This window comes from Scyliorhinus torazame, chromosome 30, assembly GCF_047496885.1.
Source record: "Scyliorhinus torazame isolate Kashiwa2021f chromosome 30, sScyTor2.1, whole genome shotgun sequence".
Classification (NCBI taxonomy): Eukaryota; Metazoa; Chordata; class Chondrichthyes; order Carcharhiniformes; family Scyliorhinidae; genus Scyliorhinus; species Scyliorhinus torazame.
Genome location: NC_092736.1, coordinates 28,948,140 through 28,974,817, shown reverse-complemented (window position 1 = coordinate 28,974,817; position 26,678 = coordinate 28,948,140). Strand labels below are relative to the sequence as shown.

The following is a 26,678-nucleotide window of genomic DNA, read 5'->3' as shown; positions in this document are numbered from 1 at the left end:
GGTCGGGTCGGGGTTTCCGGTTCCGGCGGCGGTTGGGGCATCGCGCGCGCGAGCTGGGTGGGGGGGGAAAAGATTCCTTTTCTTTGAAGGTTGGTTCACTTCCCCCCCAGCCGGCGGGTTCGAGGCGGCGGAGAGCCGGCGGCAGCGGCCAGGATGATGTCGCTGGATTTCCTCAACGACGTGCGGCGCATGAACAAGCGGCAGGTGGGTGAGGCGGGAACGGCGCCCGGAGCCGGAGAATCGCGTCTGCTGCCCGCCCGGCCGGAGCCGGCTCCGTCCGCACCACCCCCCCCTCCCCTCACCCCCCCCTCCCCTCACCCCCCCCCTCCCCTCACCCCTCCCCTCCCCCTCACCCTCCCCCTCACCCCCTCAAAACTCCCTCCGTATGTTTCCCTGTTGCAGCTTGTAGAGATTGACGGTCCCTTCCCCAGATGTTATTTTCCCCTCTGTAATATAGTTGTCTATGTTGGAGAGAATAATTGACTGACGTGACTAGATTTGGACCGAGCACCAAGGGTGAAGTGGAAGTGTTGATGCTTTTGAGACCAGGTGGTGGTTCCCATATGGAATGCTGGCAGCATGGTAGAAATTATGTTGGGGAGAATCACTGCTAAAAAATGCAAAACTTTTTTGTTGTTGTTTGGCTAAATCAGTATCCAAGTCCTTTTTGAGATAGAACAGCACAGTACAGGCCCTTCAGCCCACGATGTTGTGCCGACCATTTATCCTAATTAATTATCAACCTAACCTACACTCCTTCAATTTACTGCTGTCCATGTGCCTGTCAAAGAGTCGCTTACATGTCCCTAATGACTCTGACTCCACCACCTCTGCTGGCAATGCATTCCACACACCCACCACTCTCTGTGTAAAGAACCGACCTCTGACATCTCCCCCATACCTTCTTCCAATCACCTTAGTTATGTCCCATGATATGAGGCTTTTGTTTCAAAAAAATAAGTGTGAACATTCAATTTGAAATGGGCTTTGTATTTTTGCCAAGCTGGTGACGTTTGCAGATCATTGCAAAACACTTTCATTGTCAGAGATTCCAAGCAGTGCTTTGGCTGTCGGATATAAAATGCAAGGTTTATTATTTTATTTTACTGCCTTGTGTCTCGCAATTTTCTTTTCTTTTTATAAAAAAAAAAAAAAAAATGTTACCCAGACATGGGGACATTGTGCAAACTCCACGTGGACAGTGACCAGGGGCTGGGATTCAAACTCAGATCCTCAGCATGTAGTGATCCTCACTGCAGCTCATCTCAAAATTTTCTAATGCTATTCTCTCCTGTTTTCCCCCATCCAATGGCAATGAACCATGAATATGTTTCTGCGTTAAATTCAAAAGGTGACAAGGGGGGGGTGGGGGTGTTGATGTACACGTTGCTGATTGCCATATCCTTGGGGTGGGGGGTTGTCCATTAGTGCAGTTGGCTGGACAGCTGGTTTGTGATGCGGAGAGGCTAATAGTGTGGGTTCAGTTCCCGTACCGGCTGAGGTCATTTGTGAAGCCCGTCTTCTCAACCTTGCCCCTCTACTGAGGTGTGGTGATCCTCGGGTTAAATCACTGCCAGTCAGCTCTCCGCCTCAAAAGGGGAAAGGAGCCAGTGGTAATCTGGGACTATGGTGATTTTCCTCATGAACAATCTTCTTTAAAAAGTCATTTGTGGAATGTGGGTTTAGCTGCCTGGACCAGTATTTGCTCAGCCTTAATTGCCCTTGAGAAAGTGGTGGAGAGCTGCCTTCTCGAACTATTCCAATCCATATGGTGTAGAAACACCCAATGGGGGGAGCGTTCAAAGGTTTTGACCCAATTACCGCGAAGGAGTGGCAATATCATTCCAGGTCGTGTTACTTGGAGAGCAAGTTGCAGGTGGTGATGTTCCCATGTGTCTGCTGCCCTTGTCCTTCTAGGTAAAGGTTGTGGGTTTGGAAGGTGCTGTTGAAGGAACCTTGAGTTGCTGCAGTGCATCTTGTGTGCCACTGTGTCGGTGCAGGGAGTGAATGTTTAAGAAGGTGAATGGGATATCGATCAAGCGGGCTGTTTTGTCCTGGATTCTTGTGTGTTGGAGCTGCACTCAGCCAGGCAAGTGGAGAGTATTCCATTGCATTCCTGACTTGTGCCTTGTAGATGGTGGACAGGCTTTTGGGAGTTGGGAGGTGAGTTACTCGCCACAGAATTCCCAGCCTCTGACCAGCCCTTCATCTGGTTGCTGAATACTGTATCTATTGGCCCTGGACATGGAAGCATTTCTTCCTGCACCAGCTGATCTTGTTGCCTGACTCCTGGATAGTCTGGTCTCCAGACAATAATAGTCACTGTTCGGGTGGATCTTTGTTTCAACGTGTTCCGTCTAAAGGTCACTGTCTGAGTATCCCATGTTTGGGAGTGGAAATTGGAACAAGAACACCTTGCGGGACTCTCAGCTAATTTATTGAGATTTCTGTTGGTTAACTGCTGTCTTAATCCCTGGTGGCGGCACGGTAGCACAGTGGTTAGCACTGTTGCTTCACAGCTCCAGGGTCCCAGGTTCGATTCCCGTCTTGGGTCACTGTCTGTGCGGAGTCTGCACGTTCTCCCCGTGTGTGCGTGGGTTTCCTCCGGGTGCTCCGGTTTCCTCCCACAGTCCAGAAAGGCGTACTTGTTAGATAATTTGGACATTCTGAATTCTCCCTCTGTATTCCTGAACAGGTGCCGGAATGTGGCGACTAGGGGCTTTTCACAGTAAAGTCATTGCAGTATTAAAAAAAAAAAAAAATTTTTTAATTTAGAGTACCCAATTATTATTATTTTTTTCCAATTAAGGGGCAATTGAGCATGGCCAATCCACCTAACCTGCACATCTTTGGGTTGTGGGAGTGTAACCCACGCAGACATGGAGAATGTGCAAACTCCACACGGACAGTGACCGAGGGCCGGCATTCGAACCCGGGTCCTCAGTGCTGTAGTCCCAGTGCCACCATACTGCCCCCATCATTGCAGTGTTAATGTAAGCCTGCTTATAGAATCATAGAAGTTTACAGCATGGAAACAGGCCCTTCGGCCCAACCAGTCCATGCCGCCCAGTTTTTACCATTTAAGCTAGTCCCAGTTGCCCGCACATGGCCCATACCCATCTTACCCATGTAACTATCTAAATGCTTTTTAAAAGACACAATTGTACCCGCCTCTACTACTACCTCTGGCAGCACATTCCAGACACTCACTACCCTCTGAGTGAAGAAATTGCCCCTCTGGGCCCTTCTGAATCTCTCCCCTCTCACCTTAAACCTATGCCCTCTAGTTTTAGACTCCCCTACCTTTGGGAAAAGATGTTGACTATCTACCTTATTTATGCCCCTCATTATTTTATCGACTTCTATAAGATCACCCCTAAGCCTCCTACGCTCCAGGGAAAAAAGTCCCAGTCTATCCAGCCTCTCCTTATAACTCGAACCATCAAGTCCCGGTAACATCCTAGTAAATCTTTTCTGCACTCTTTCTAGTTTAATAATGTCCTTTCTATAATAGGGTGACCAGAACTGCACACAGTATTCCAAGTGTGGCCGTACCAATGTTTTGTACAACTTCAACAAGACGTCCCAACTCCTGTATTCAATGTTCTGACCAATGAAACCAAGCATGCCGAATGCCGCCTTCACCACCCTGTCCACCTGCGACTCCACCTTCAAGGAGCTATGAACCTGTACTCCTAGATCTCTTTGTTCTATAACTCTCCCCAACGCCATACCATTAACTTGTGACAATAAAGATTATTATTGTTATATACTGGGCTAAACACAGGAAATAATTGACTTTTAATTTTTTAAAAACTTATTTGTACAAGTGATAGCTGCTTTTTTTAAAAAAAAATGATTGAAGTTTTTCATTTTAACAAATAACACATTAAAACCACAGGAGTAGAGCAGCTCAGCACAAAATAAAGTCTCAACATAGATGAAAACAAAAGATTCTGGTGGTGAAATGTATGGGGGAGATGCACACGAGGTGGCTCCTGCTGTGGTATTGCACTTTCTGCCCCTTTTCTATGTGTCACGGGTTGTTTACTCTCGGAAACCCGCACCGTTATTGTGATAACAAAGAACAAAGAACAAAGAACAAAGAAATGTACAGCACAGGAACAGGCCCTTCGGCCCTCCAAGCCCGTGCCGACCATACTGCCCGACCGCGGGTCTAATGCGACTGAAATGCCCCCAAAAAAGTGAAAAGAAGGCTGGGAACAGAAACCCATCGACGGAGTCTGAGGGCCCTCTGAGCTCGTCAGCAAGTAAAATGGCGGGGTCAGTTTCTGGTGCTCCGTTCACTCCACTCACTACTAAGGTGCTTTCTTGTACCATGGCGAAGGAATTCGAAAAGCACCAACGTATTGTCGGAAGACCTCAAATCAATTGAATAGGCCTTGGCCCCCATTCGAGCGGCTCTGGGAAAACTAATCAGACCGTTGAAACCCAAGGTGCCGCGATCAAAGATATTGAGGTGACCTTCTCAGGCCACCGTGATTGAATTGCTTCGCTGGAACTGGAATAGTCTTTGTTGATTTGAAACAAATAGATTGTTGAGAGCCAGGGTAAATGACCCTGGAACATGGGTCCAAGAGACAAAATATTCTGCATGTGGGGTTCCCAGAGGTGATGGAGGACCCAGTATTCACAAAATACTTCTCAAGCATGTTTGGCAAGATGGTGGGTGAGAGTGGATTCACATCCTCTCCTGAATTGGACTGAGCCCATCATTCCCAGGATATGCCAGTGACTGATAGAAATGAAGCTATGACAGGTGAGGACCTTGAGATGGTTGTTATCACAAAGGAGGTAGTGATGGGCAAGCTAATGCGCCTAAAGGTAGACTATAGTCTCCAGGCCCTGATGCAATGCAGGCCAGAGTGCTAAAAGAGATGGCTAGGGAAATTACAAATGCACTAGTGATAATTTACCAAAATTCACTAGACTCTGGGGTGGTCCTGGGGGATTGGAAATTAGCAGACGTGACGCCACTGTTTTTGAAAAAGGAGGTAGGCAGAAAGTGGGTAATTATAGGCCAGTGAGCTTAACTTCGGTAGTAGGGAAGATGCTGGAATCTATCATCAAGGAAGAAATAGCGAGGCATCTGGATGGAAATTGTCCCATTGGGCAGATGAGGGGGGATCTTATAGAAACATATAAAATTATGAAGGGAATAGATAGGATAGATGCGGGCAGGTTGTTTCCACTGGCGGGTGAAAGCAGAACTAGGGGGCATCACCTCAAAATAAGGGGAAGTAGATTTAGGACTGAGTTTAGGAGGAACTTCTTCACCCAAAGGGTTGTGAATCTATGGAATTCGTTGCCCAGTGAATCAGTTGAGGCTCCTTCATTAAATGTTTTTAAGATATAGATAGCTGAGTCCATAAAAGATCAGCCATGATCTCATTGAATGGTGGAGCAGGCTCAAGGGGCCAGATGGCCTGCTCCTAGTTCTTATGGAGGACATGAGTGCGGAGCTAGCAAAGAAGAGTCCGTGGAGTCAAGGCCACCCTGTATAAGAATAGAGTTTGGCTTGGCCTACCAAGCTCAGCTTTCCAGGGAAAAGACTATTTCTTCAAGATGAGAGACTGACTCCTTTCATCAAAAGACACATGTTGGGTTTTCGGTTCAGTCAACGGGCATGTTGAATTGTTGGGGTTTCATGTTTATGAATACTGGGAGAAAGCCAGTCCTCTTTTGGCTCACCTGCTGAACGTGCTCCCAAGATTTTTATTTCTCTTTATCTCCCCAAATCCTTTTTTTTATTAAGGTCAACAAATTGATATAATTTATTTTCCCGGGTTGGACTCCCAGAGTCCGTGGGGCTCTGCTCCATTGGGACAGACAATTGGGGAACCTGGCCCTTCCCAATTCTTGTTTTATTATTGGGCAGCCAATGTTCAGAAAATATTGTTGTGGTTTAGATCAACTGGTTCAGACTTGATGTTTAAAGTTCAGTAAGTGAAGGTCTGGAGCGGTTTGGAGACCTGTGGCGAGATGGTTTGCTAGTTTTAAGGAGTTAGCTGAGAAATTCCAGCTGCCCAGATCCAGTCTTTCTAGCTATTTCCAAATTCAAGTTTTTTCCACGCAAAGCTTTTCCCTTTCTTGCTTTAGCATCACCCTCTTCCCTTTCAATGGATTCTGCTCTGTTGAGGGTGGGAGGGTGAATTGGGTACCATTCTTAACTGTGGAGTGAGGCCCTTCGCAGGGTCAACTCTATATCTTCATGTATTCGGCTGAGTCTGGTTCGGTTTAAGGTTTTACAGAGGACACACTTGACCTGGGATGGGGTGCGCGGGTTCTTCCCTGGGATTGAGGATAAGTGAGTGCTGTTTTTGTGGGCTGTTGATGGGCTTCTTTTTAACCATGTTGAAGATTCTCCGTGAGCATTTGGATCTGTGTCTGTGGTGGCCATATTTGGGGTGTCGGATTTGCCGGTGATACAGTTTGGGGTGAAGACTGATGTCCTCACCGTTGCCTCGTTGATGGCCCGGAGGCGAATCTTGCTTGGGTGGAGGTCTGCCTCGTGCCTCTGCTTGACTGGGTGACCTCGTGTCAGTTCTACATTTGGAGAATAGGACCTAGGACTTGGCTCCTCGCTCTTCAACTGGATCCTCGACTTTCTGACCCACAGTCAGTAAGAATGAACAACAACACCTCCACAATAGTCCGCGATACCAGCAAGGTTGTGTACTTAGCCCCCTACACTATGCCCCCTGTGTACACACGACTGTGTGGCAAAATTTTGTACCAACTCCATTTACAAGTTTGCTGACAAGACTACTATCGTGGGCCGGATCTAGAATAACGACGAGTCAGAATACAGGAGGGAGATAGGGAACCTAGTGGAGTGGTGCAGTGACAACAATCTATCCCTCAATGCCAGCAGAACTAAGCTGGTCATTGACTTCAGGAAGCAAAGTACTGTACACACCCCTGCCAGCATCAACGAGGCCGAGGTGGATATGGTTAGCAGTTTCAAATTCCTAGGGGTACGCATCTCCAAAAATCTGTCCTGGTCTACCCACGTCAACGCTACCACCAAGAAAGCACAACAGCGCCTATACCTCCTCAGGAAACTAAGGAAATTCGGCATGTCCACAATAACTCTTACCAACTTTTACAGATGCACCACAGAAAGTGTCCTAGCGGGCTGCATCACAGCCTGGTATGGCAACTGCTCGGCCCAAGACCGCAAGAGACGTTAGAGTCGTGAACACAGCCCAGTCCATCACACACACCTGCCTTCCATCCATTGACTCCATCTACAACTCACTGCCTAAGAAAGCGGGCTGCACAATCAAAGACCCCTCCCACCCTCTTCCGACTTCTTCCATCGGCTAGGAGATACGAAAGTCTGAACACGCATGAACAGACTCAAAAACAGCTTCTTCCCCGCTGTTACCAGACTCCTAAATGACCCTCTTATGGACTGACCACTATACCCCTGTATGCTTCACCCGATGTCGGTGTTATGTAGTTGCATTGTGTACCTTGTTTTGCCCTATTTTGTATTTTCTTTAATTTTCTTTTCATGTACTTAATGATCTGTTGAGCTGCTTGCAGAAAAATACTTTTCACTGTACCTCGGTACAATAAACAAAACCCAAGAAGGACAAGTTCACCATCAGGGGTCTACCATTTATTTCCTTTTTCAAGGAGTTCGTCTCGGCTAGCTGTTTTTTTTTTTTGGGGGGGGGGGGGGTTAGGTTAGTTTTTGTATTTAAGTTGATTGGATTTTGAGCGTTTTTGTCTTTTAATTATATTTTCCTCTTGTATTTTTGTTTGATTCGGGTTGTTCCGAATCACAGATTCTTGAACCCCACCATAACAAAAATAGAGAGCCCCAGTTTTAAAAGGCTGTTTTAACACACAATGCAACATATTCCCAAACTCAGGCACAGTACAGAACGACCATTCTTCCACATATGTACACAGAGGACCAGCCGCTTTAGATTTTTTTTTTTTCTTTTATAATCTTTATTGTCACAGTTAAAACTGCAATGAAGTTGCTGTGGAAAAACATTCCGGCGCCTGTTCGGGTACATGGAGGGAGAATTCAGAATGTCCAAATTATCTTTCGGGTCTTGTGGGAGGAAACCCACGCAGACATGGAGAACGTGCAGACTCCGCACAGTAACCCAAGCCGGGAATCGAACCTGGTGCTATGAAGCAACTGTACTAACCACTGTGCTACCGTGATTTGGCTTATGGTCAGTGCAGTTAATGCCTCCCAACGCACTAAACGAGATGGGATCAAAGAAGATCTAAAAGGGCTGTGTAAAATGCACTCCTTTCCTGTGGATACAAGGATTACAGCACAAAGTATAATACTGTCCACAAACCACATCACTTTACTGAATCAGTGTGGTTTTTGCTAAAACAGGATAACCAATGAACATCGCACACCCTTGACAGGAGAAAAGACAACGATCTGAAGCATAATCACACAATCCAGAATTATTGATTAACTGCAGGATAATAACACCACCTATGGAGCTTAAAAAGAAAGACTGTCGAACAGCACTCAGGATCTCTCGCATGTTCCATCGAACAAAGCGTCTTCACTTCAGACAGAGGCCCAGACCCTGGGCCGAGTGACTTAATTCTGCCCCTATGGCTTAACACCTTGTCCGGCCCCTACTGCCAGAGTTGGTCAGGATGGGTGAGCCACCATGCAGCAGGAATTCCCAGGACCGAAGGTGAGCCCCCACCAGGGAAAGTCCTCAAATACCAGGATTCTCTCCTGTGTTTTCCACCATTCTCTCAAGTGAGCACCAAAAACCTGAACCCCGGTCATCAACCAGAACATCATTTGTAGCAGCAACCATCATCTTGATGGTGACAGCACCGCCAGGATGTAGGCCCGCTCCCCAGAAACCGCACCACTGCGAGCTGAACCCTGCTCCAGCCACCACCTGACTGCCTCAATCAAACCAGGATTCTCTCTGATTTAACTCCGCTCCTCATCACCAAACTCTGACCAGCATTATCCAGGGACATAGTACAAGACATGTATCCCAAAATAAGATAATTAAGGAATGTACATTAGGATAAAATTAAGGATTAAAAGAGGTAGAGCCAGAGATCGCACAAATGCAGCCATTCCCATGCTCCCAAATGTGTTCTTTCGGTGCAAGTACATTTTTTGCCCATCACTGGTTGCTGACAAGATGGTGGCTGACTGCTTTGTGTTGCAGTTAAATTGGCTTGTTGGGGCACAATTTAGAGCTCTACACCAACCATGTCATGGGTAAGAGTGGCAGGTTACCTTTCCTCAAGGTCATTAGGTGAACCAGATTCATCTTTACAACCACTCGGCTGCTCTGACATTTTGTTCCTGCTGGTAGCCCAGCTGTACATCAGCTAAGCTTTTCTGTACGGAGACAGCTTCTAACGTATAAAGTGAGGCTTTTGCATTATTTACGTGAAACCTGTGGTGAAAGGACAAGGTAGAGTTGAATGGACTAATGTGGATGTTGCTTTTAAAGATCTGCTGCTTTGTTGCATAGAAATCACATCTTCCCTTCTGCCTCCCATAAATATGTTTGTAATGGTGTGAGGCTGCTGTCCTGACACCATGGATATGGACTAATCTCACCACAGTTAAATCAAGGCATTCAGTCTGAACGCCTTTTGAACAGCACCATAACTCTGAACTACTGCAAGCGACCTCTCTGGTACTGAAAATTAACGTTGGAATCTGAATCCTTCACTCAATTGTCGGCACTTATTCAGATTGTAACAACTTTGTCTTTTACTACTTTATGAACTGATCTGATCTCTTCACCCACCTTCTACTGAATAGTACTACACTCCTGTATGCTTCACACGATGCCTGTGCCTATGCATTTACATTGTGTATTTACAATGTATTTTCTTTTCACGTACGGAATGATCTGTCTGACCTGTACGCAGAACAATACTTTTCAGTGTACCTCGGTACATATGACAATAAACAAATCCAATCCAAATTGCGATCAGTTGGACGGCTGATTCACATGGTAGTTGGTGCATTTGGATGCCAGCTTGGTGTGCCCCATGTGGGCTTATGGTCACTGGTTACCATTTCACTGAATTATCGATTTGGAAACATGCAGAATTCTAGAGGCAAAGTGAGACATCGGCAGAAATAGAATGGCACAGTAGTTAGCACTCCTGCCTCACAGCGCCAGGGACCTGAATTCAATTCTGGCTGTGGGTGACTGTGCAAATCTCCCCATGTCTGCGTGGGTTTCCTCCGGGTGCTTCGGTTTCCTCGCACAGTCCAAAGATGTGCAGATTAGGGGGATTGGCCATGATAAAATTGACCCATGGTGTCCAGGTTAGGTAGCGTTACAGGGATCGGGCGGGGGAGTGGGCCTCGGTATGGTGCTCTTTCGGAGGGTTATTGCAGACTTGATGGGTGGAATGGCCTCCTTCTGCACAGGAGGAATTCTATGATTCTGTGAAAGTAAAGGAATGGGTCATTGCTGAGTTATTGTCCAATACAGGACTGATGGCTGTTGGAGGACTCCAGAATCATCTATTTGGTTAGTGTTGGTGTTGAGTTTTTCCTGGTCTCTTTTTTTTTGTCTCTGCATCATGTTCTGTTTTGCACTAAGTTGTGGATAGCGGCAAAGACAGTCTTTGCAAGTGGACTGGAAAGCTGGATTGAGGGAGGGGCTGTGATGACGTTCACTGGGGACAAAAGACCAGTGCAGCTAAATTGACGTTTTGCCATGTTTTGTGAAATGTAACAGTCATTGCAGAAGCATTGTCACGTGTTTAATCCAGTGATTCTTGTTCCAGTTGTATTATCAGGTGTTGAATTTTGGCATGATTGTGTCTTCTGCACTGATGATCTGGAAAGGATTGATGGTTCTGACTGGGAGCGAAAGCCCGATTGTAGTTGTACTCAGGTAAGTGATAAATCGATTGTTCTTTTATTCGGGTATGAAGGGCGGCTTGTCTTGGATTCCCACCAGCCCTGCTCGACATACATCTGTGTATCGTCTTTGACATTGTTTTAGTGAGCTGCCTCTTTTTAAAGGCTGGAACCGCAGTTGGAACAGCAGCATCCACCTACCATAATTTCGATATCGTTCTTAATGGATAATGGGTCCTGTCTGGGTAGCAGGAGCACATGATAAGGACCTGGGTATCCTCGTACATGAATCACAAAAGGTTAATATGCAGGCACAGCAAATAATTAGGAAGGCAGATAAAATATTGTTTTTATTGCAAGGGGAATATTGTTAATTGCAAGGAGAATGGAATATAAAAGTAGGATGTTTGTTACAGTTGTACAGGGTGTTGGTGAAACTATATCCAGAGTACTGTGTACAATTTTGGCCTCCTTGTTTATGAAGGGCCCCAATTACATTAGAAGCAGTTCAAAGGTTTACTCAACTTTTTTTTTGTTCGTGGGATGTGGACGTCGCTGGCTAGGCCTGCATTTATTGCCCATCCCTAATTGCCCTTGAGACAGTGGTGGAGAGCTGCCTTCTTGAACCGTTGTAGCCCATGAAGTGTAGGTACACCCACTGCTGTTAGGGAGAGAGTTCCAAGATTTTGACCCAGCAACAATGATGGAACAGCCAATATATTTCCAAGTCTGGGTAGTGAGTGATGGAGGGGAATTTCCAGGTGGTGGTGTTCCCAGCTATCTGCTGCCCCTGTCTTTTTAGGTGGTAGCGATCGTGACCTTGGAGGATGCTGCCTGAGGGCCGATTCATGAGATGAAGGGTTATCCTAGGAGGAAAGGTTAAACAGGTTGGGCCTGTATCCATTGGAGTTTAGAAAAATGAAAGTAATCTTATTGGAACATGGAAGATCCTGAAGGGGCTTGACAGGGTGGATGTCAAGAGGGTGTTTCCCCCTGTGGGACAGATTGCAAGGGGGGGACACCATTTAAAAATAAGGGGTCCATTGAGAGAGTGTTTCCCCCTGTGGGACAGACTGCAACAAGGGGGGTGGGGCACCATTTTAAAAATAAGGGGTCTCTCTAAGATGGTGATGGGAATATTTTGTTGAGAGCTTTTTTGAGCTTCTCCAGAGAGCAGTAAAGGCGACGTCATTGACTATATTTAAAGATTAATTAGATATATTTTTATTCACAGGGTAAAGGAGCTAGGAAAGAAAGTGGCAATGAGGTCACATCAGATTCGCCATGATCTTATTGAATGGGGGGGGGAGCAAGCTCGATGGGCCGAATGGTTTCAGTAATTTGTACGTTTGCGTTTATTTTTGGAAGAAAATATGCAGGTGCTGGAAATAGGGAAAACAAAAATGCTGCGAACACTCCGAAGGACAGGCCACATCTGTGGAGAGCGAGAAACCGTTAAATATTTCAGGTCATGACCAAAGACCATTGGTGTGGGTTCCTGCTCCATTTCTCTCCCTACAAATGTTTCCTGACCCGTGTTTCCAGTTATTCCATATGCCTGACTCAGCCAGTAAATTGTTTAAATGGATCAAGTTATTTATGTGTTCTATAGTAAATGGACAGAATTAAAGGCTAGGCCAGTATTTAATAATTCGCTAATTCTAATTAACTCAATGTGATCCCTAAACGTTATTTGAAAACACACTGACAAATGGGTCGTGGGCTCGTAGATTTTCTCATTTGAATCCAGTGACATCTACTGGAGACAATCTGCTATCTACTGTGGGTACGGTTGACAGTGATAGCAAGGCACCAGAAAGCACTGGTGGAATCTTAATCGCAACAGGCATGAAAAGGTGCTGGGAGACCTTGAGTTTTATCCTAAAATCCTGCGACATGCCCTTTCTCTGATGGAAAAAGATCAGGCTTTTACTCTTGATTTATCTCTTTATTTCAGTGGGAGTATGGAACCTGCCTTCCACAGAGGTGACCTTCTCTTCCTGACCAACCGTGTAGAAGATCCCATCCGAGTTGGCGAAATTGTGGTTTTCCGGATTGAAGGACGAGAAATTCCAATAGTACATAGGGTGCTGAAAATTCATGAGAAGTATGTGCTTCTAATCCAGGAATCCTGGTGGTTTGTGAACTGGAAATCACTCTCTTAAGGTGCTGTCTTGCTCGAGTTAACGGTTCGTGACAATTTGGTGCAGAGTGATAGGATTTTAGAGTGTATATTTTTTTCTTTACTCCCTACGTTTCTCTGGTGAGTGATTGTGCCTATGAACCATGCCCAGTTAGCGATCCTTTACCCCATTCTTATCCTGCCCTCCCACCACATCCCCAAAAGGGAGGAGGGACTGATCTGATCTGTCATCAAGTGTACTGTAGCGGGCTTCCGGTTGCGGCTATGCGGAGCTAAGTCGCAAGTTCGGCAGCTCCTAAAAACTGACTTTTGGGCTCTTTTTCGGGCCCGTAACGGCGCTTGTTCGACGTTTCCCGGTGTGGGAAGGGGACAGCAACATTCCCCCGATAGTGTATGGATTGGACCAGGAGTGGGGCGATTTTTAAAAAGTGGTATTGAAGCAAAGAAAGGTGCGAGGGAGGAGGACCAAGGTGGTGGCGGGCGGGACCAGGCAGCATGGAGGCATTGGGCGCAAGAGCAGCAGGAGCTTCTCCAGTGCTGTTTTAAGGAAAAAGCAGAGTGCGGGGGGGTGGCGATCTTGGTGGGGAAGAGAGTGTCGTTCGAGGCGGCGAGCATTGTGGCAGACAGTGGCGGTAGGTATATGATGGTAAGTGGCAAGCTGCAGGGGGAGCGGGTGGTGTTGGTAAATGGTATGCACCGAATTGGGACGATGCGGGGTTCATGCGGCGTATGCTGGGCCAGATTCTGGACCTGGAGACAGGCCTGATAATGGGGGGAGATTTCAACACTGTGCTGGACCCGGCATTGGATCGCTCTAGGTCTTTGGACTGAGAGAGGAAACCGGAACACCCAGAGGAATCCCACGCAGACAAACTCCACAGGGACAGTCATCCAAGGCCGGAATTGGACCTGGGTTGCTGGCGCTGTGAGGCAGCAGTGCTAATCACTTTGCTGCCCCCATGTGGAATATACATGCAAGGGCTTTTATTTCGCAGGGTAGGAGTTCGAAAAGTACAAAAACTAAAATAATGTGGATATGCAAAATCTGAAATAAAAAGAGGAAATGTTGAAAACATTCAGAAGATCTGGCAGCATCTGTGGAGAGAGAGAGTGACAGAATTAGCATTTCAAACCCGTGACTTTTCATTGGTGCTGAGAAGAGGGGTAAATGTAACCTGTTTTGAGCAAATGAAAGAGGGTGGGGTGGGAAGAGTAGCATAAGGGAAGATCTCTGACAGGAGAGATTCAATGACAAAAGGTTCTGTGGTGAAAAACCGAAGGGAGTTGCAATGAAGCCAGTAACAAAACAAAAAGATGTGCCAGATGAGGTGGGAATGGCAGGAAAGCAGCCATCCAAACACAAAGTAAAGAAATTAAGAAAGAAATGAGGAAAAAAATGAACCAGCAAAAAGAATTGTGGACAGACGTTCTGTTCTAAAATTGTAAATTTACTGTTGAGTCCAGAAGGTTGTAAAGTGACCAATCAAATGATGAGGGTGCTGCCCTTTGAGCTTCATTGGAACATGAGTAGGTAGGTAGAGAATTAAAATGACCCAGAAATGGAAGCTCAAGTGACATGCTTATGGGCCGAAGGGAAGTATTTTGAAGCAATCACCCAATCAGAATCACAGAATAATACAATGCAGAAGAGGCCCTTCGGCCAATCGAGTCTACCTACACATGAAAAACACCTGACCTACCTACCTCAAACCCATTTGCTAGCACTTGGCATGTTATAACGTTCAAGGCTACGGGCCAAGTGCTCATCCAGGTACTTGTTAAAGTGAGGCAACCCACCTCTACCACCCTCCCAGGCACTGCATTCCAGGTTTTTCCTCAAACTCTTTCCCCCCAGTTGATATGGCAGAGGATCCTTTGAATGCAGAGGCTAATGAGGTGGAAGGTGAGGGCAAGGAGAATCCTATCGTTGTGGGAGGAATGGGAAGGAGTGAGGGCAGAAATGCAGAAAAGGCAGCGGGTACAGTGGAGGGCTCTTGTCGACCATGGATCCTTGGTTGAAAAAATAGCAAGACATATTAAAAGCACTTGGATGGAAGGGTCCATCATCCAAGCAGATGTGAGAGACCAAGAGAATGGAATAAAGGAGTTTTAACAAGACACACTGTGAGGAAGTGTAGGCATGGGAGTGAGTGGACTTGTGAAAATTAGATGATCACCCATCACCAGAAATGGAGATGGAAACATTTGAGGGAAATCACTAGAGCAGCTGTTCTGCATTTCAGCAGTTTTGATGTCTCTGGGCTACTTAATAATAATCGCTTATTGTCACAAATAGGCTTCAATGAAGTTACTGTGAAAAGCCCCTAGTTCTGTTACCTGTTTGGGGAGGCTGGTACGGGAATTGAACCCACGTTGCTGGTCTTGTTCTGCATTACAAGCCAGCTGTTTAGCCCACTGTGCTAAACCAGTCATTACTAATTTTAAACCTCTCTTGTTTCCCTTCTGTTAGTCTGCGACTCTGAGGTCTCTGCGTTCCTCCAGGTCTGGCCTCGTGTATATCCCACCAGTGGCAGCCCTGCTTCAGCTGCCGAGGCCCGAATCTCTCTGCTTTTCTAGTCCTCTATTCTCCTTTAAGATGCTCCTAAAAGCTAACCCTGTCCCAAAATTGTGTGTGGTTTGGTATAAGACTTTGTTTGCTAATGTTCTTGTGAAGTGCCTTGGAACATTACTCTGATTAATAAGAGCTACATAAGTGTAAGTTCAGGCTAATTTAAAACTTCTTCTATTTTGTACATCGCACAGATTGTGAAAACTGTGACAAAACTCATTCTCCTGTTCTAGGGAAAATGGAGACATAAAATTTCTGACTAAAGGTGACAACAATGCTGTTGATGATCGAGGCCTATACAAACAGGGGCAACACTGGCTAGAGAAGAAAGATGTTGTGGGGCGAGCACGTGGGTAAGTTATGGATTTGTCGTGTTATGATCTGCATGTTGGTTAGTCTGCTGCAATGAGGAGATTTTACTCCATTGCACAGTGAAATGGAAATGGCTATTCCACAATTAATATTTTGCTTATAAAGTTGCCTTTGTGTTTCTGTTGAAGGTTTATGATTTTGGGGGGGGGGGGGGGGGGGCGCTGGTTAATTTCATGGGGGGTTGTTGATTTTATGTTGAAGCTGTAACACCAGGCGACTGTAATGCTGAGAGATTTGGGTGTTCTCGTGCATGATTCACAAAAAGTTAGGCTGTAGGTGCAGCATGGAATCAAGGAGGCTAATGGAATCCTATTGCATGAGGAGTTGAACATAAAAGTAAGGATAGCGGGTGCTGGGAAAACTCAGCAGATCTGGCCGCATCTGTAGGCGCCAGAGTTAACATTTCGAGCCCACTTGGTTCCACTTCGTGCAGTTTTGGTCTCCTTATTTAAGGAAGGGTGTAAATGCATTGGACGAGGTTCCAGGTGGATACCTGGAATGTGCAGGTTGTCTTATGAGGATAGATAGGAAAGCAATCTAAGCTGAATTTAGAAGGGTGAGGGGGTGACTTGATTTACGTATATATGGTTGACCAGGTGGATGGGAAGAAGGTGTTTCCTCTTGTGTGAGAGTCCAGGACCAGGGGACAGGATTTTAAAATTAGGGCTCACCCCATTAGGAAAGGAATAAGGAAAAATTCTTTTTGCGGGTTGAGACACTTTGGGACACTCTACCTCAGGAGGCGGGGGTCGCTGAATATTTCTTAGGCAGAGAAATCATAGGTTACTGGGGGTAGATGGGGAATGCAGAACTCAACACAAACAGATCAGTCAAGGGCAGCACGGTGGCGCAGTAGTTAGCATTGCTGCCTCACAGCGCCGAGGACCCGGGTTAGATCCCGGCCCCGGCTCACTGTCCGTGTGGAGTTTGCACATTCTCCCCGTATCTGTGTGGGTCTCACCTCCACAAACCCAAAAATATGTTCAGGGTAGGTGAATTGGTGACACCAAACTGTCCCTTAATTGGAAAAAAATAATTTATTTAAAAAACAGGGATAAGTCATGGTCTTGTGAATGGCAGAGCAGACCCGAGGGGCTGAATGGCCTACCTCTGCTCCTATTTCACATGTTTGAACGTTCAAATATGATCTTCAGGTGGAGAAATTGTGTTAACAGAACAAGGGTGGGAGGCACAACCAAAACGAGGCAGGCATCAGAGAAACAACTGAGATTACAAACAGATAAATGTGAACTGAAGGAAAGAGTTGCATTCCTGGCTTTAAAAAAAAAAAAAAATGTACAATCATTCCACAATAAGTGTCTTTATTTCAGTCTGACAAGCTGCCGATCTGATGCAAACCGCTGAGCAGCTCACAAGGGATATAACTCCCCTGTTCTTCCTCATTGGTGCCATGGGATCGTCAACAGATTAAACATCTTTACATCGCCTCGAGTTAACATCTTGTCCAAAAAAAGATGGACTGCTGCATTCGGATATTCAAATAATGATTCACAATCAAAATTCAAATCCTGGAGCCTGATAACTCCCAAACTCCAGCCTGATGGCCTCGGAAGCAGGCAGTTGAGATCAAGTTTGCTGTATAAATGGGCGGCGCAGTGGATTAGCACTGCTGCCTCACGGTGCCGAGGTCCCAGGTTCCATCCTGGCTCTGGGTCACTGTCCGTGTGAAGTTTGCACATTCTCCCCGTGTTTGTGTGGGTTTCACCCCCACAACCCAAAGATGTGCAGGGTAGGTGGATTGACCACGATAATTGCTCCTTAATTGGAAAAGAAATGAATTGGGTGCTCTAAATTTATAATTTTTAAAAAAAGTTTGCTGTATAATATCTTTATCACAGAATTCACAGTGCAGAAGGAAGCCATTCGGCCCAACGAGTCTGCACTGGCTCTTGGAAAGAGCACCCTACCCAAGGTCAACAGCTCCACCCTAACCCCGTAACCCCACCCAACACTAAGGGCAATTTTGGACACTAAGGGCAATTTTTATCATGGCCAGTCCACCTAACCTGAACCTTTGGACTGTGGGAGGAAACCGGAGCACCCGGAGGAAACTCACGCACACTGGGAGGATGTGCAGACTCCGCACAGACCGTGACCCAAGCCGGAATCGAACCTGGGACCCTGGAGCTGTGAAGCAATTGTGCTATCCACAATGCTACCGTGCTGCCCCAAATTTATGGGCAGCTTAACCGTGCTGGGCTACCAAATTTAGGCTACTTATTGTCACAAGTAGGCTTACATTAACACTGCAATGAAGTTTCTGTGAAAAGCCCCTGGTCGCCACATTCCGGCGTCTGTTCGGGGACACGAGGGAGAATTCAGAATGTCCAATTCACCAATATGGGGATACTAAATAGTGAGCAGCTACGACTGCTAATAATACCCTGAAGGTGTGCGACCCAATTCTGCATTAAAACAAATCGTCTTGAAATAGTCTGCATGAATTTCCATGTATGTCTGCTATTCCTGCTTCATACAGAGACCGATTCTTGCCCATCTTGAACCATAGTGAGAGGGAACAGATTTAGTTTGATCTCTAGCTATTTTAAATAGTATGAAACACCGAAATCTCCCTGTTTGGCACATCAATGAGCTAACCCAAGGGAATCCATTTTGGCAAGTTCTGAAAAGATCATTCAAAATCAAACGTCTTTCAGAACATGGGTGAACCTCACATTCTGCCACATGTTTCTGGTTGATACCAAGGACCTGTCATGACCACAGGACGTCCCAAAAAAACACTTTGCAGCCAATGAAACACTAAGTGCAGTCATTCTGTGTTCAGCACCTTCCAGAATGTTTTTCCTTCACTTCGGGCGGTCCTGAGCCAGGGATTCCTCTGTTTGTGGGGGTGTTGCACTTTTACAAGGAGGCTTTGAGGGTGTCATTGAAGCATTTCCTGGGGCTCGCTTGCTGTGGCCGCAGCTCTGAGCAGAGTGCTTGTTTCAGGAGTCTTGTGTCAGACATGCAGACAGTGTGGCTCACCCAGCAGAGCTGATAGTGTGCACAATGCTGCGATGCTGGGAATGTTGGTCTGAGCAAGAGCACTGACATCGGTGTGTCTATCCTGCCAATGGATTTTCAGTGTTGTGGAGGCAACGCTGGTGGTGTTCCTCTGGTCTGCACCCACACTCTGAAAGAATACCCTACCTAGGCCCTATCCCTGCAACGCCACGTAACCTGCACATGTTTGGACAGTGGGAGGAAACCGGAGCACCTGGAGGAAACCCACGCAGACACTGGGAGAGCATGCAGACTCTACACAGTCACCCGAGGCCGGAATCGAACCCGGATCCCTGATGCTGAGACAGTGAGCGACTGGAGATAGGGATAATCGCTCCGTCTGGACCTGTAATTACTTAATTACCTGCAAAGACTTGCATTCAAAGTATCATCTTGCATCATTGACTGTGCGCGTGTGTGCGTGCGCTAAAGCTAAACTCTTTTCCAAGTAATATGTGACCTCCTTGTCCTTCAGAGGTACAGTACCTCAAGCTCATCTGTGCTGAAATCCTTTAGCCATATTTTCAAATAGGCTGCACTTTAAACTTTATTGGTTTTGTCTGAAACCTCCACACCACACCATACCCAATTAACCGGTACCTTTTAAATGAGAGCTAACCTCCAATTGATCCAGATACTAACTGACCCAAACTGTGCAGAATGATTGTGTCAAAGGCCGTACAGCGGATTTGGTCATGCATGATTCAACATTTCATAATTCAGATTTTTGGATTAAATATTTTTCACAAAATTATGTTGGTTTATCGGATTTATTGGATCATTTGAGCCTATTGGTACAAAGGTGGCTTTGAACTGTCTGGAGTACAGTCATCCAGGGTCAGTTAGAGGCAAATTGATCAACATTTCCAGTTCAGAGTTGGATTATTTTATTCAACTGATCAGTTGGATATCCTGTCGTGCAAGGGTTTTAAACTAAATCGTTTAAAGCCTGATGCATTTATCCTTGTAGGGGAAGAGTCACTTCACTGTCACTGGGTCAGAATCCTGGTACTCCCTCCCTCACAGCACTGGGTGTACCTGCAGTGGACTGCAGGGCTTCAAGAAGACAGCTCACCACCACCTTGCCCCAAGACCATGAGCGACATGCATTAAAAACGCTGGTCTCGCCAGCAATGCCCATGTCCCATAAAATAACTTTTTCAAAAACAGCGTGTTCTGGTTTTTTTTTTTTTTTTTTTGCTGTTAAAATGTTTGCATCTTCAGTTGACAAGATGCTTGCTAGAACAATATGCACCTTTTTTTTTTGTTTTTAATTGAATTAGATCCTTGTGATTGGCATCCAGATCCAGAATGGGTGCCAGTGACCATGTAGCTTAATGGCAGCTGATGGGTGATGAACATACTGGGTAAAGATGTATCATGCAATTGTCTCCGGTAGCCAGCCGCCTTTTAAAATATAGAGGGGGACTGGGGATTTATCATTCCTGGCACGCATTCAGTTTCTTTTAAGTGCTTTTAGGAAAGCACTTTAGATGAAAATGCTTTCCTCCTCTGTATTTTCAGCTTTTAAAAAATAAAAAAAAATCCAAGGTGGAATTGTTACCTTCAGTCAGGGAGGGAGGTTTTTGGCACAAAGCTGAACTGTTGACTGAGTGGTCACTCATCAAACTTCAGCCCTGCTTCTTGTGGCGGTAACTGGAATGTTTTGCTTACAGGGGAATTATTAGCACAGAGTGCTTCTGTGTGACACAGGAAGACGTCCTACTGCTCTCTGCTCTTGACTCTCTAGTTCTGAACCTAATACTTTTTAAAAGCAGTTCAGCGGCGGCTTTGAGTAAGAGAAATGCATTTTCTGACTTTTCTCTCTCTCTTACCACAACCCCTCCCCCCCACCTTCTTTACATTTTGGTGTCTCTTGTGATTTTGATCTCTGAAGCCACTTCATTCTTGTGATGACTAAACCATACACAACACCACTGTTGAATTTTGATCAGAATATCAGGACAGGATGACTTTGTTTAGCAATGGAAATGCAAGGTGCACAGATAACGTGGCGCAACAGAGATGCAAGTGCGCTCAGGCCTAGTCCCGTAATCAGTCACTACTTCCTACACATTTGAATGAAGTGAAGAGGCCGAGAACAGTAACTTGTACAGATACACTGACCAATACATCAGCAATGTAATTGTGCTTTCTTTTAAACAGTCATGGATGGTGAATCATAAATTCTGTGCTGCACCCGTTATCTGTGAGTGCAGCAAGCTGCAGAAATCTTGCATCAATTGTACAAGATCATGAAGCATAGAATATATTCTTTAGCAGCAGACTGTTGCGGAGATGCGGGCCGAGTCTTTGACATTTGTTACATCAACTGCTGTGTAACTTGCACAACGCCACCCTGAAACCTAGCTGAATGTCACATTTATCATTGTGCTCTGGCTGCCAGCGCTGCTGTCTGCATTGTATCTTATGCAAATGAGGTGGTTTATTGCCACCAGTTGAACAGAGCTTCACTGGAAGCAAGAGGAAGGAGGGGGACGGGAGGGGAGCTGTGCTGTTGGTCCCAGAGCACTGAAGACAAAAACACCCACCCACGCCCCAAACACACTCCCTCCTTTAAATTAAGTGCGACGTGGCAAATTCGTTCATGGGAAGTGGGTGTCACTGGCTGGGCCAGTATTTAAGGACTGGAGATTTCCTTCCCTCAAAGGACATTTGTGAACCAGATGAGTTTTTCCAACAATGGGTTTCATGGTCACATTCCAGATTTTGATTGAATTCAAATTTCACCATCTACCATGATGGGATTCGAACCCGTGTCCCCAGAGCATTATTACCCTGGATCTCTGGACTACTATTCTAGAGACAAGACCACCATGCCACTGCCTCCCCGGGGTTGCCTACAGTTTTGATCCCCTGAACCATTCTGGTTTGATTGCCTTGTAGTGCCATCCGTTTTGAAAAACCTCGGTACCAATTTAATAGGGAGTGTGTCCTGTTTGAGATCATCCTCAATAGTGGCGCATGGTGGTGGCCAGAAGTGCCAGTTTTAATATTTCAAATAAAAATGTGGGGGCTGATGGTGTGGGGTTAGGAAAGAGGGGTTGGGGTAAATGATGAGCTTGGCTAACTCCACAAAGAAAGTGGAGTTTTAACAAGTGAAGTATTCTGTATTGGCTATATGTATGTAACGACCATACTGTTCACTATGAAATGCAACCGGCTGTTTTCATTAGATTGAAGTAGGAAAGCGTAATGTAAATAACTTTAGGCATTGAGTGTTTTGAATTGCCTCTGATGTGTATGTTAATATCTGATACTTTCTGCCTCCCAGAGCATTATCATAAAATAACATTTTAAGCTGGCAGCTACCTATTATTAACGAAATTGAAGAGAATTACGAAGTAACTACCTGAAACATGTCAAGAAATGCAGTTTAATGATTATCCTCTGCGAGCCTATTCAGAAGCAGTAGTTTGCAGCTTCGTGAGGATTTAAATTTAGCAGTGTGGCGGACTGCTGAAACTGCTCATTTTCAAGTTTGCCCCTACGGTTTGCAGGATACCTCTTGCACAGGAAAACACCTGGTCTGTTTTGGAATCCTGTGAATTTAAACAGTGTTGCAGCGCTTTGTCCGAAATTCAATTTTCCATCCCCTTTTTGTACTTGTGCTGCATGTAATTGCAGTGAGGTGATGAGCTTTTAATTACATCAACAGTCTGATTAAAATAAAACTTGTACCAGCTGACCGTTAGACACCTGGATGGCTCCCTTGTTTCTTGTGTTTCATATGAGTCATGTCCACTGCCAATGTTCAATCGAAAAGCCATTGGGATCTTTTTCTAATTTAAAGGAATTGTGATTTTCAGAAAATGGAGCACCGTGAAATACTTGATTAGATTAAAGATGCTCATTAAATTAAGTCCGTTGAGTATTGTGATTAACAAAGTAATCACTGATGCCAACTAGTTTGAGACCTGGAGTATGCAGTCTCTGAAGTAGAATTTGGACTAAAAGGACCTCTGCCTAGTAGCACGTTGCCATTGTGTTCTCTATCATTAATCCCCAATCTCTTTGTGGAGTTAGCCAAACTCATTTACCCTAACCCCACAACATCAATCCTGCTCTTTCTAACCCCCACACCCTCTACTGCCAGACCACTTTGGAAAAGGTGACGCAACAATGAAGGGTGCACCGGAGAAGAATTCTTGAAGGCTCGAGCTCTCAGTTCCAATTTCGCCAACAAGCTTTGTCTGCCCAAGAGCTGGAACAGCAAAATTGCGTCTCGTCAATGATTTCCCTGCCTCCAGACCTGGGGGTTGTACTTGGTCTTGATGCTGCGCAACTTGCACAGAAGCTCGACTGGTGCATTAAATCAAATTTGGAGTTAATAAAAACAAGGGATTAAGTGGCAGAAAATAATGGATGGAGCTACGTGTGACGTAATCTGACCTGATCTGTGCCTGGTTACTGGGTTTCAAGCAATTTCCCCCCTCCCTCCTCTCATCGTCCAGCAGCTGCTCAAAGTAATTGGACTTTCTTTCAGTATTTTGGAGTCCATCTTTTGTCAGGCCCTCCCTTCCCCGGACCAGGGACATCCAATCTCCACACACGCGCACACACTTTCTCCTCTCTCTTTCTCTATCTCTAACCCATGAATGGATAGTGGGACCTTGTGGTCTGGCTCATGTACACGTTGAGGCGTCAAGATTAGACATTGGTTCTTTGGATGTGGGCGATGTCTGCAAGGCTGTGTTTAGTTAAAAGGCTTCTCATTGGAATTGTGATAGTCTTATTGCAAATCGCCTAACAGATTTCAAACATATTTTCCAGGTTTGTACCGTACATTGGTATAGTGACCATCCTGATGAATGACTATCCAAAATTTAAGGTAACTAATTAACTCCTGTTTCAAAGCTAATCTTTGGTGAACGTGAAAGTGTTTTGCTTTTACTGACGCAGTGATTTGTTTTCCAGTATGCAGTACTCGTCCTGCTGGGGCTTTTTGTCCTCGTCCATCGGGAGTGAAGAATGGATGGGGTTTGCCTGAAGATATCAGCACCGTTTCTCACCCCAAGCCAAATGTTTTAAAATGAAGATGGTCAGCAGTCGTGCAATTCTGCAGCTTATTCCCGTGGATTCCTGCTTTCTGACAGATGTTGATTCAGTATTTTTTATTTTTGTGATGGCGATCAGTACTGTTGGAATATTCCTTGGTGATGGACCGAAAGATGTCACCATGAAGATGAAAACTTTCCCCGTTACTCTTGGTTTCTGAATTTAGACTTCTAATGTAATCCAGAGTTGGTCGCTCGTTTGGTTGGGGAGGAAGGCGTAAAATTGGTGGGGGGTGGGGGGTCACGAAATTGAAACCAGATGGGTCCTTCTGTACGGTGCAGATTTTTAGCTTTGGTTTGCTATCATTGTTTCAGTACAAATGCAAATGTATTTTCCTGTGCGTAGTGGAGCAGATCACCTCCATGCTCACTTTTTTCCCTGAATCTAAGAAACCCCCCTGGTCCCTAAAACTGTTTGGAAACCTCATATATAACTTCTATCCAAAGCAGCTACAGTACAATAAATAGTTGGGAGGCGCTGTAACCCAAAGACCGTGAATGGTCAATGGATCTGTCCAGTTAATTGTTTGCCAGATCCAGGACGGAGAATTCAACTGTGTGAGAGAGGGAGAGAGAGAGCGCTGATGCCTGCCCAAGATCCTTGACCTTTATTACAGACCAGTGTGTATACGTTTGGACTGTAATGTAGATATTAGAATTGGATTATTGGGCAGTTGGGGACCATCCGTTTCAAGCTCACCTCTACTATCCCAATCTTTTCATTCACCTTAAATAAGATGGTGGTAGAGTGTGTGAGAGTCATCCTTTTTGTATGTGGTGACAGATGTGGGAGTGTTACATCCAAACCCTGGGACATCAGTGCAATGTCCTATACTTGGCCAACGAAAGGGATTGTGAATAAAAATTGGTGACAGTCTTGCTACATTTGTGGTCCTGATTGTCATTTACCAGTTTGTCCATCCACAATTTTCATTTTTTAAATATATACATGTATGACTATGTACGTAAAGCATTTGTTTGTACTGAAATGCTGTGGCAACTGGGCTTGATGAGCCTTTATAGGTGGGCGGTGAAGATGACCGGTAGTTTGTAACCAAAGTAGAATATGGTGACCCCCTTCCTCCAAACTCTGGAAGACCCAATGAAGTCTTACTTGGAAATCCCAATAACTGCCCTGGTAGCTGCTTGCTTGGTAGTGATCGGTAACATACAATCCCATCAGTACTTTTCTCAAGTGATACATTCTGGATAGACTTGGCCTGTTCTGTTCTAGGTTTGTGTCTGTCGTTATTCTTATACATTTGGCATTGTATGAAGTGTCTGCTCATCCAGTCTTCATTTGAGACGTTTCCCCCCCCCCCCCCCCCCCCTCAATCCTTCCACTCTTTGTTTTTGTTGTTTTATAGCACAAACTGAGTCACACCTGTCTTGGTTCTTTTCCTTAAGTGGATCTGGAATAATTTTACGTGATTGGAATTTTTAAAGTTGCTCATTTCCACGGTCTTTTTTGGAAAAAATTGTTTTAGCCCATAAACAATTGCCTGGAGCGCACATCTGGTTGTTCATTTACAGTTAAATAAGCAGACTGGAGCTCTCTTGTTTTTGTGCACTGCCATTAGGTATTTCCAGCACACTGTTCAGGGAGCAGAGCCCCTTGTTTTCACGATGGGCTGGGTCCAATCTGCCTTTTGCGATCATAGTGTGGATACTCTGGCCCTGTCCCCTTCGGGAATCCCCTTTGCAAATTATCTCCTTGGAGGGATGGGAATTTGGAAAGTCAATAAAAAAACATTTCTATAATTTGCAGCTTGTCTTGGAGTGTTTGTTCATTTAGTTCTACGATATTTAAGATATCATAGAATTTACAGTGCAGAAGGAGGCCATTCGGCCCATCGAGTCTGCACCGGCTCTTGGAAAGAGCACCCAACCTAAGCCCGTACCCCCACCCCTCCACCCTACCCCCACCCCTCCACCCTACCCCCACCCCTCCACCCTACCCCCACCCCTCCACCCTACCCCCACCCCTCCACCCTACCCCCACCCCTCCACCCTACCCCCACCCCTCCACCCTACCCCCACCCCTCCACCCTACCCCCACCCCTCCACCCTACCCCCACCCCTCCACCCTACCCCCACCCCTCCACCCTACCCCCACCCCTCCACCCTACCCCCACCCCTCCACCCTACCCCCACCCCTCCACCCTACCCCCACCCCTCCACCCTACCCCCACCCCTCCACCCTACCCCCACCCCTCCACCCTACCCCCACCCCTCCACCCTACCCCCACCCCTCCACCCTTACCCCCACCCTACCTCCCCCCTACCCCCCACCCTACCTCCCCCACCCTACCCCCCACCCTACCTTACGACCCACCCTACCCCCCACCCTACCTTACGACCCACCCTACCCCCCACCCTACCTTACGACCCACCCTACCCCCCACCCTACCTTACGACCCACCCTACCCCCCACCCTACCTTACGACCCACCCTACCCCCCACCCTACCTTACGACCCACCCTACCCCCCACCCTACCTTACGACCCACCCTACCCCCCACCGAACTGCGAGAAGGACATCACATCCGCCCTGTAAACCAGGTCTACGCTCGTCACCTGCTTGTGACTAGGCAGCAAAGCCCCAAGGAAATGTTGGAAG

At 46.1% G+C, this 26,678-nt stretch overlaps 1 protein-coding gene across 1 annotated transcript; it reads left to right on the top strand.

Annotated features, from left to right (window-relative positions):
* Window positions 1-25,820, top strand: sec11a (SEC11 homolog A, signal peptidase complex subunit). The gene is made up of 6 exons (XM_072493077.1): window positions 1-204; window positions 10,798-10,907; window positions 12,831-12,980; window positions 15,819-15,938; window positions 23,776-23,833; window positions 23,920-25,820. The coding sequence occupies exons 1-6, from the start codon at window positions 154-156 to the stop codon at window positions 23,968-23,970; spliced, it is 540 nt and encodes a 179-aa protein (XP_072349178.1). The 5' UTR covers window positions 1-153; the 3' UTR covers window positions 23,971-25,820.
* The last annotated feature ends 858 nt before the right edge of the window (window positions 25,821-26,678 follow it).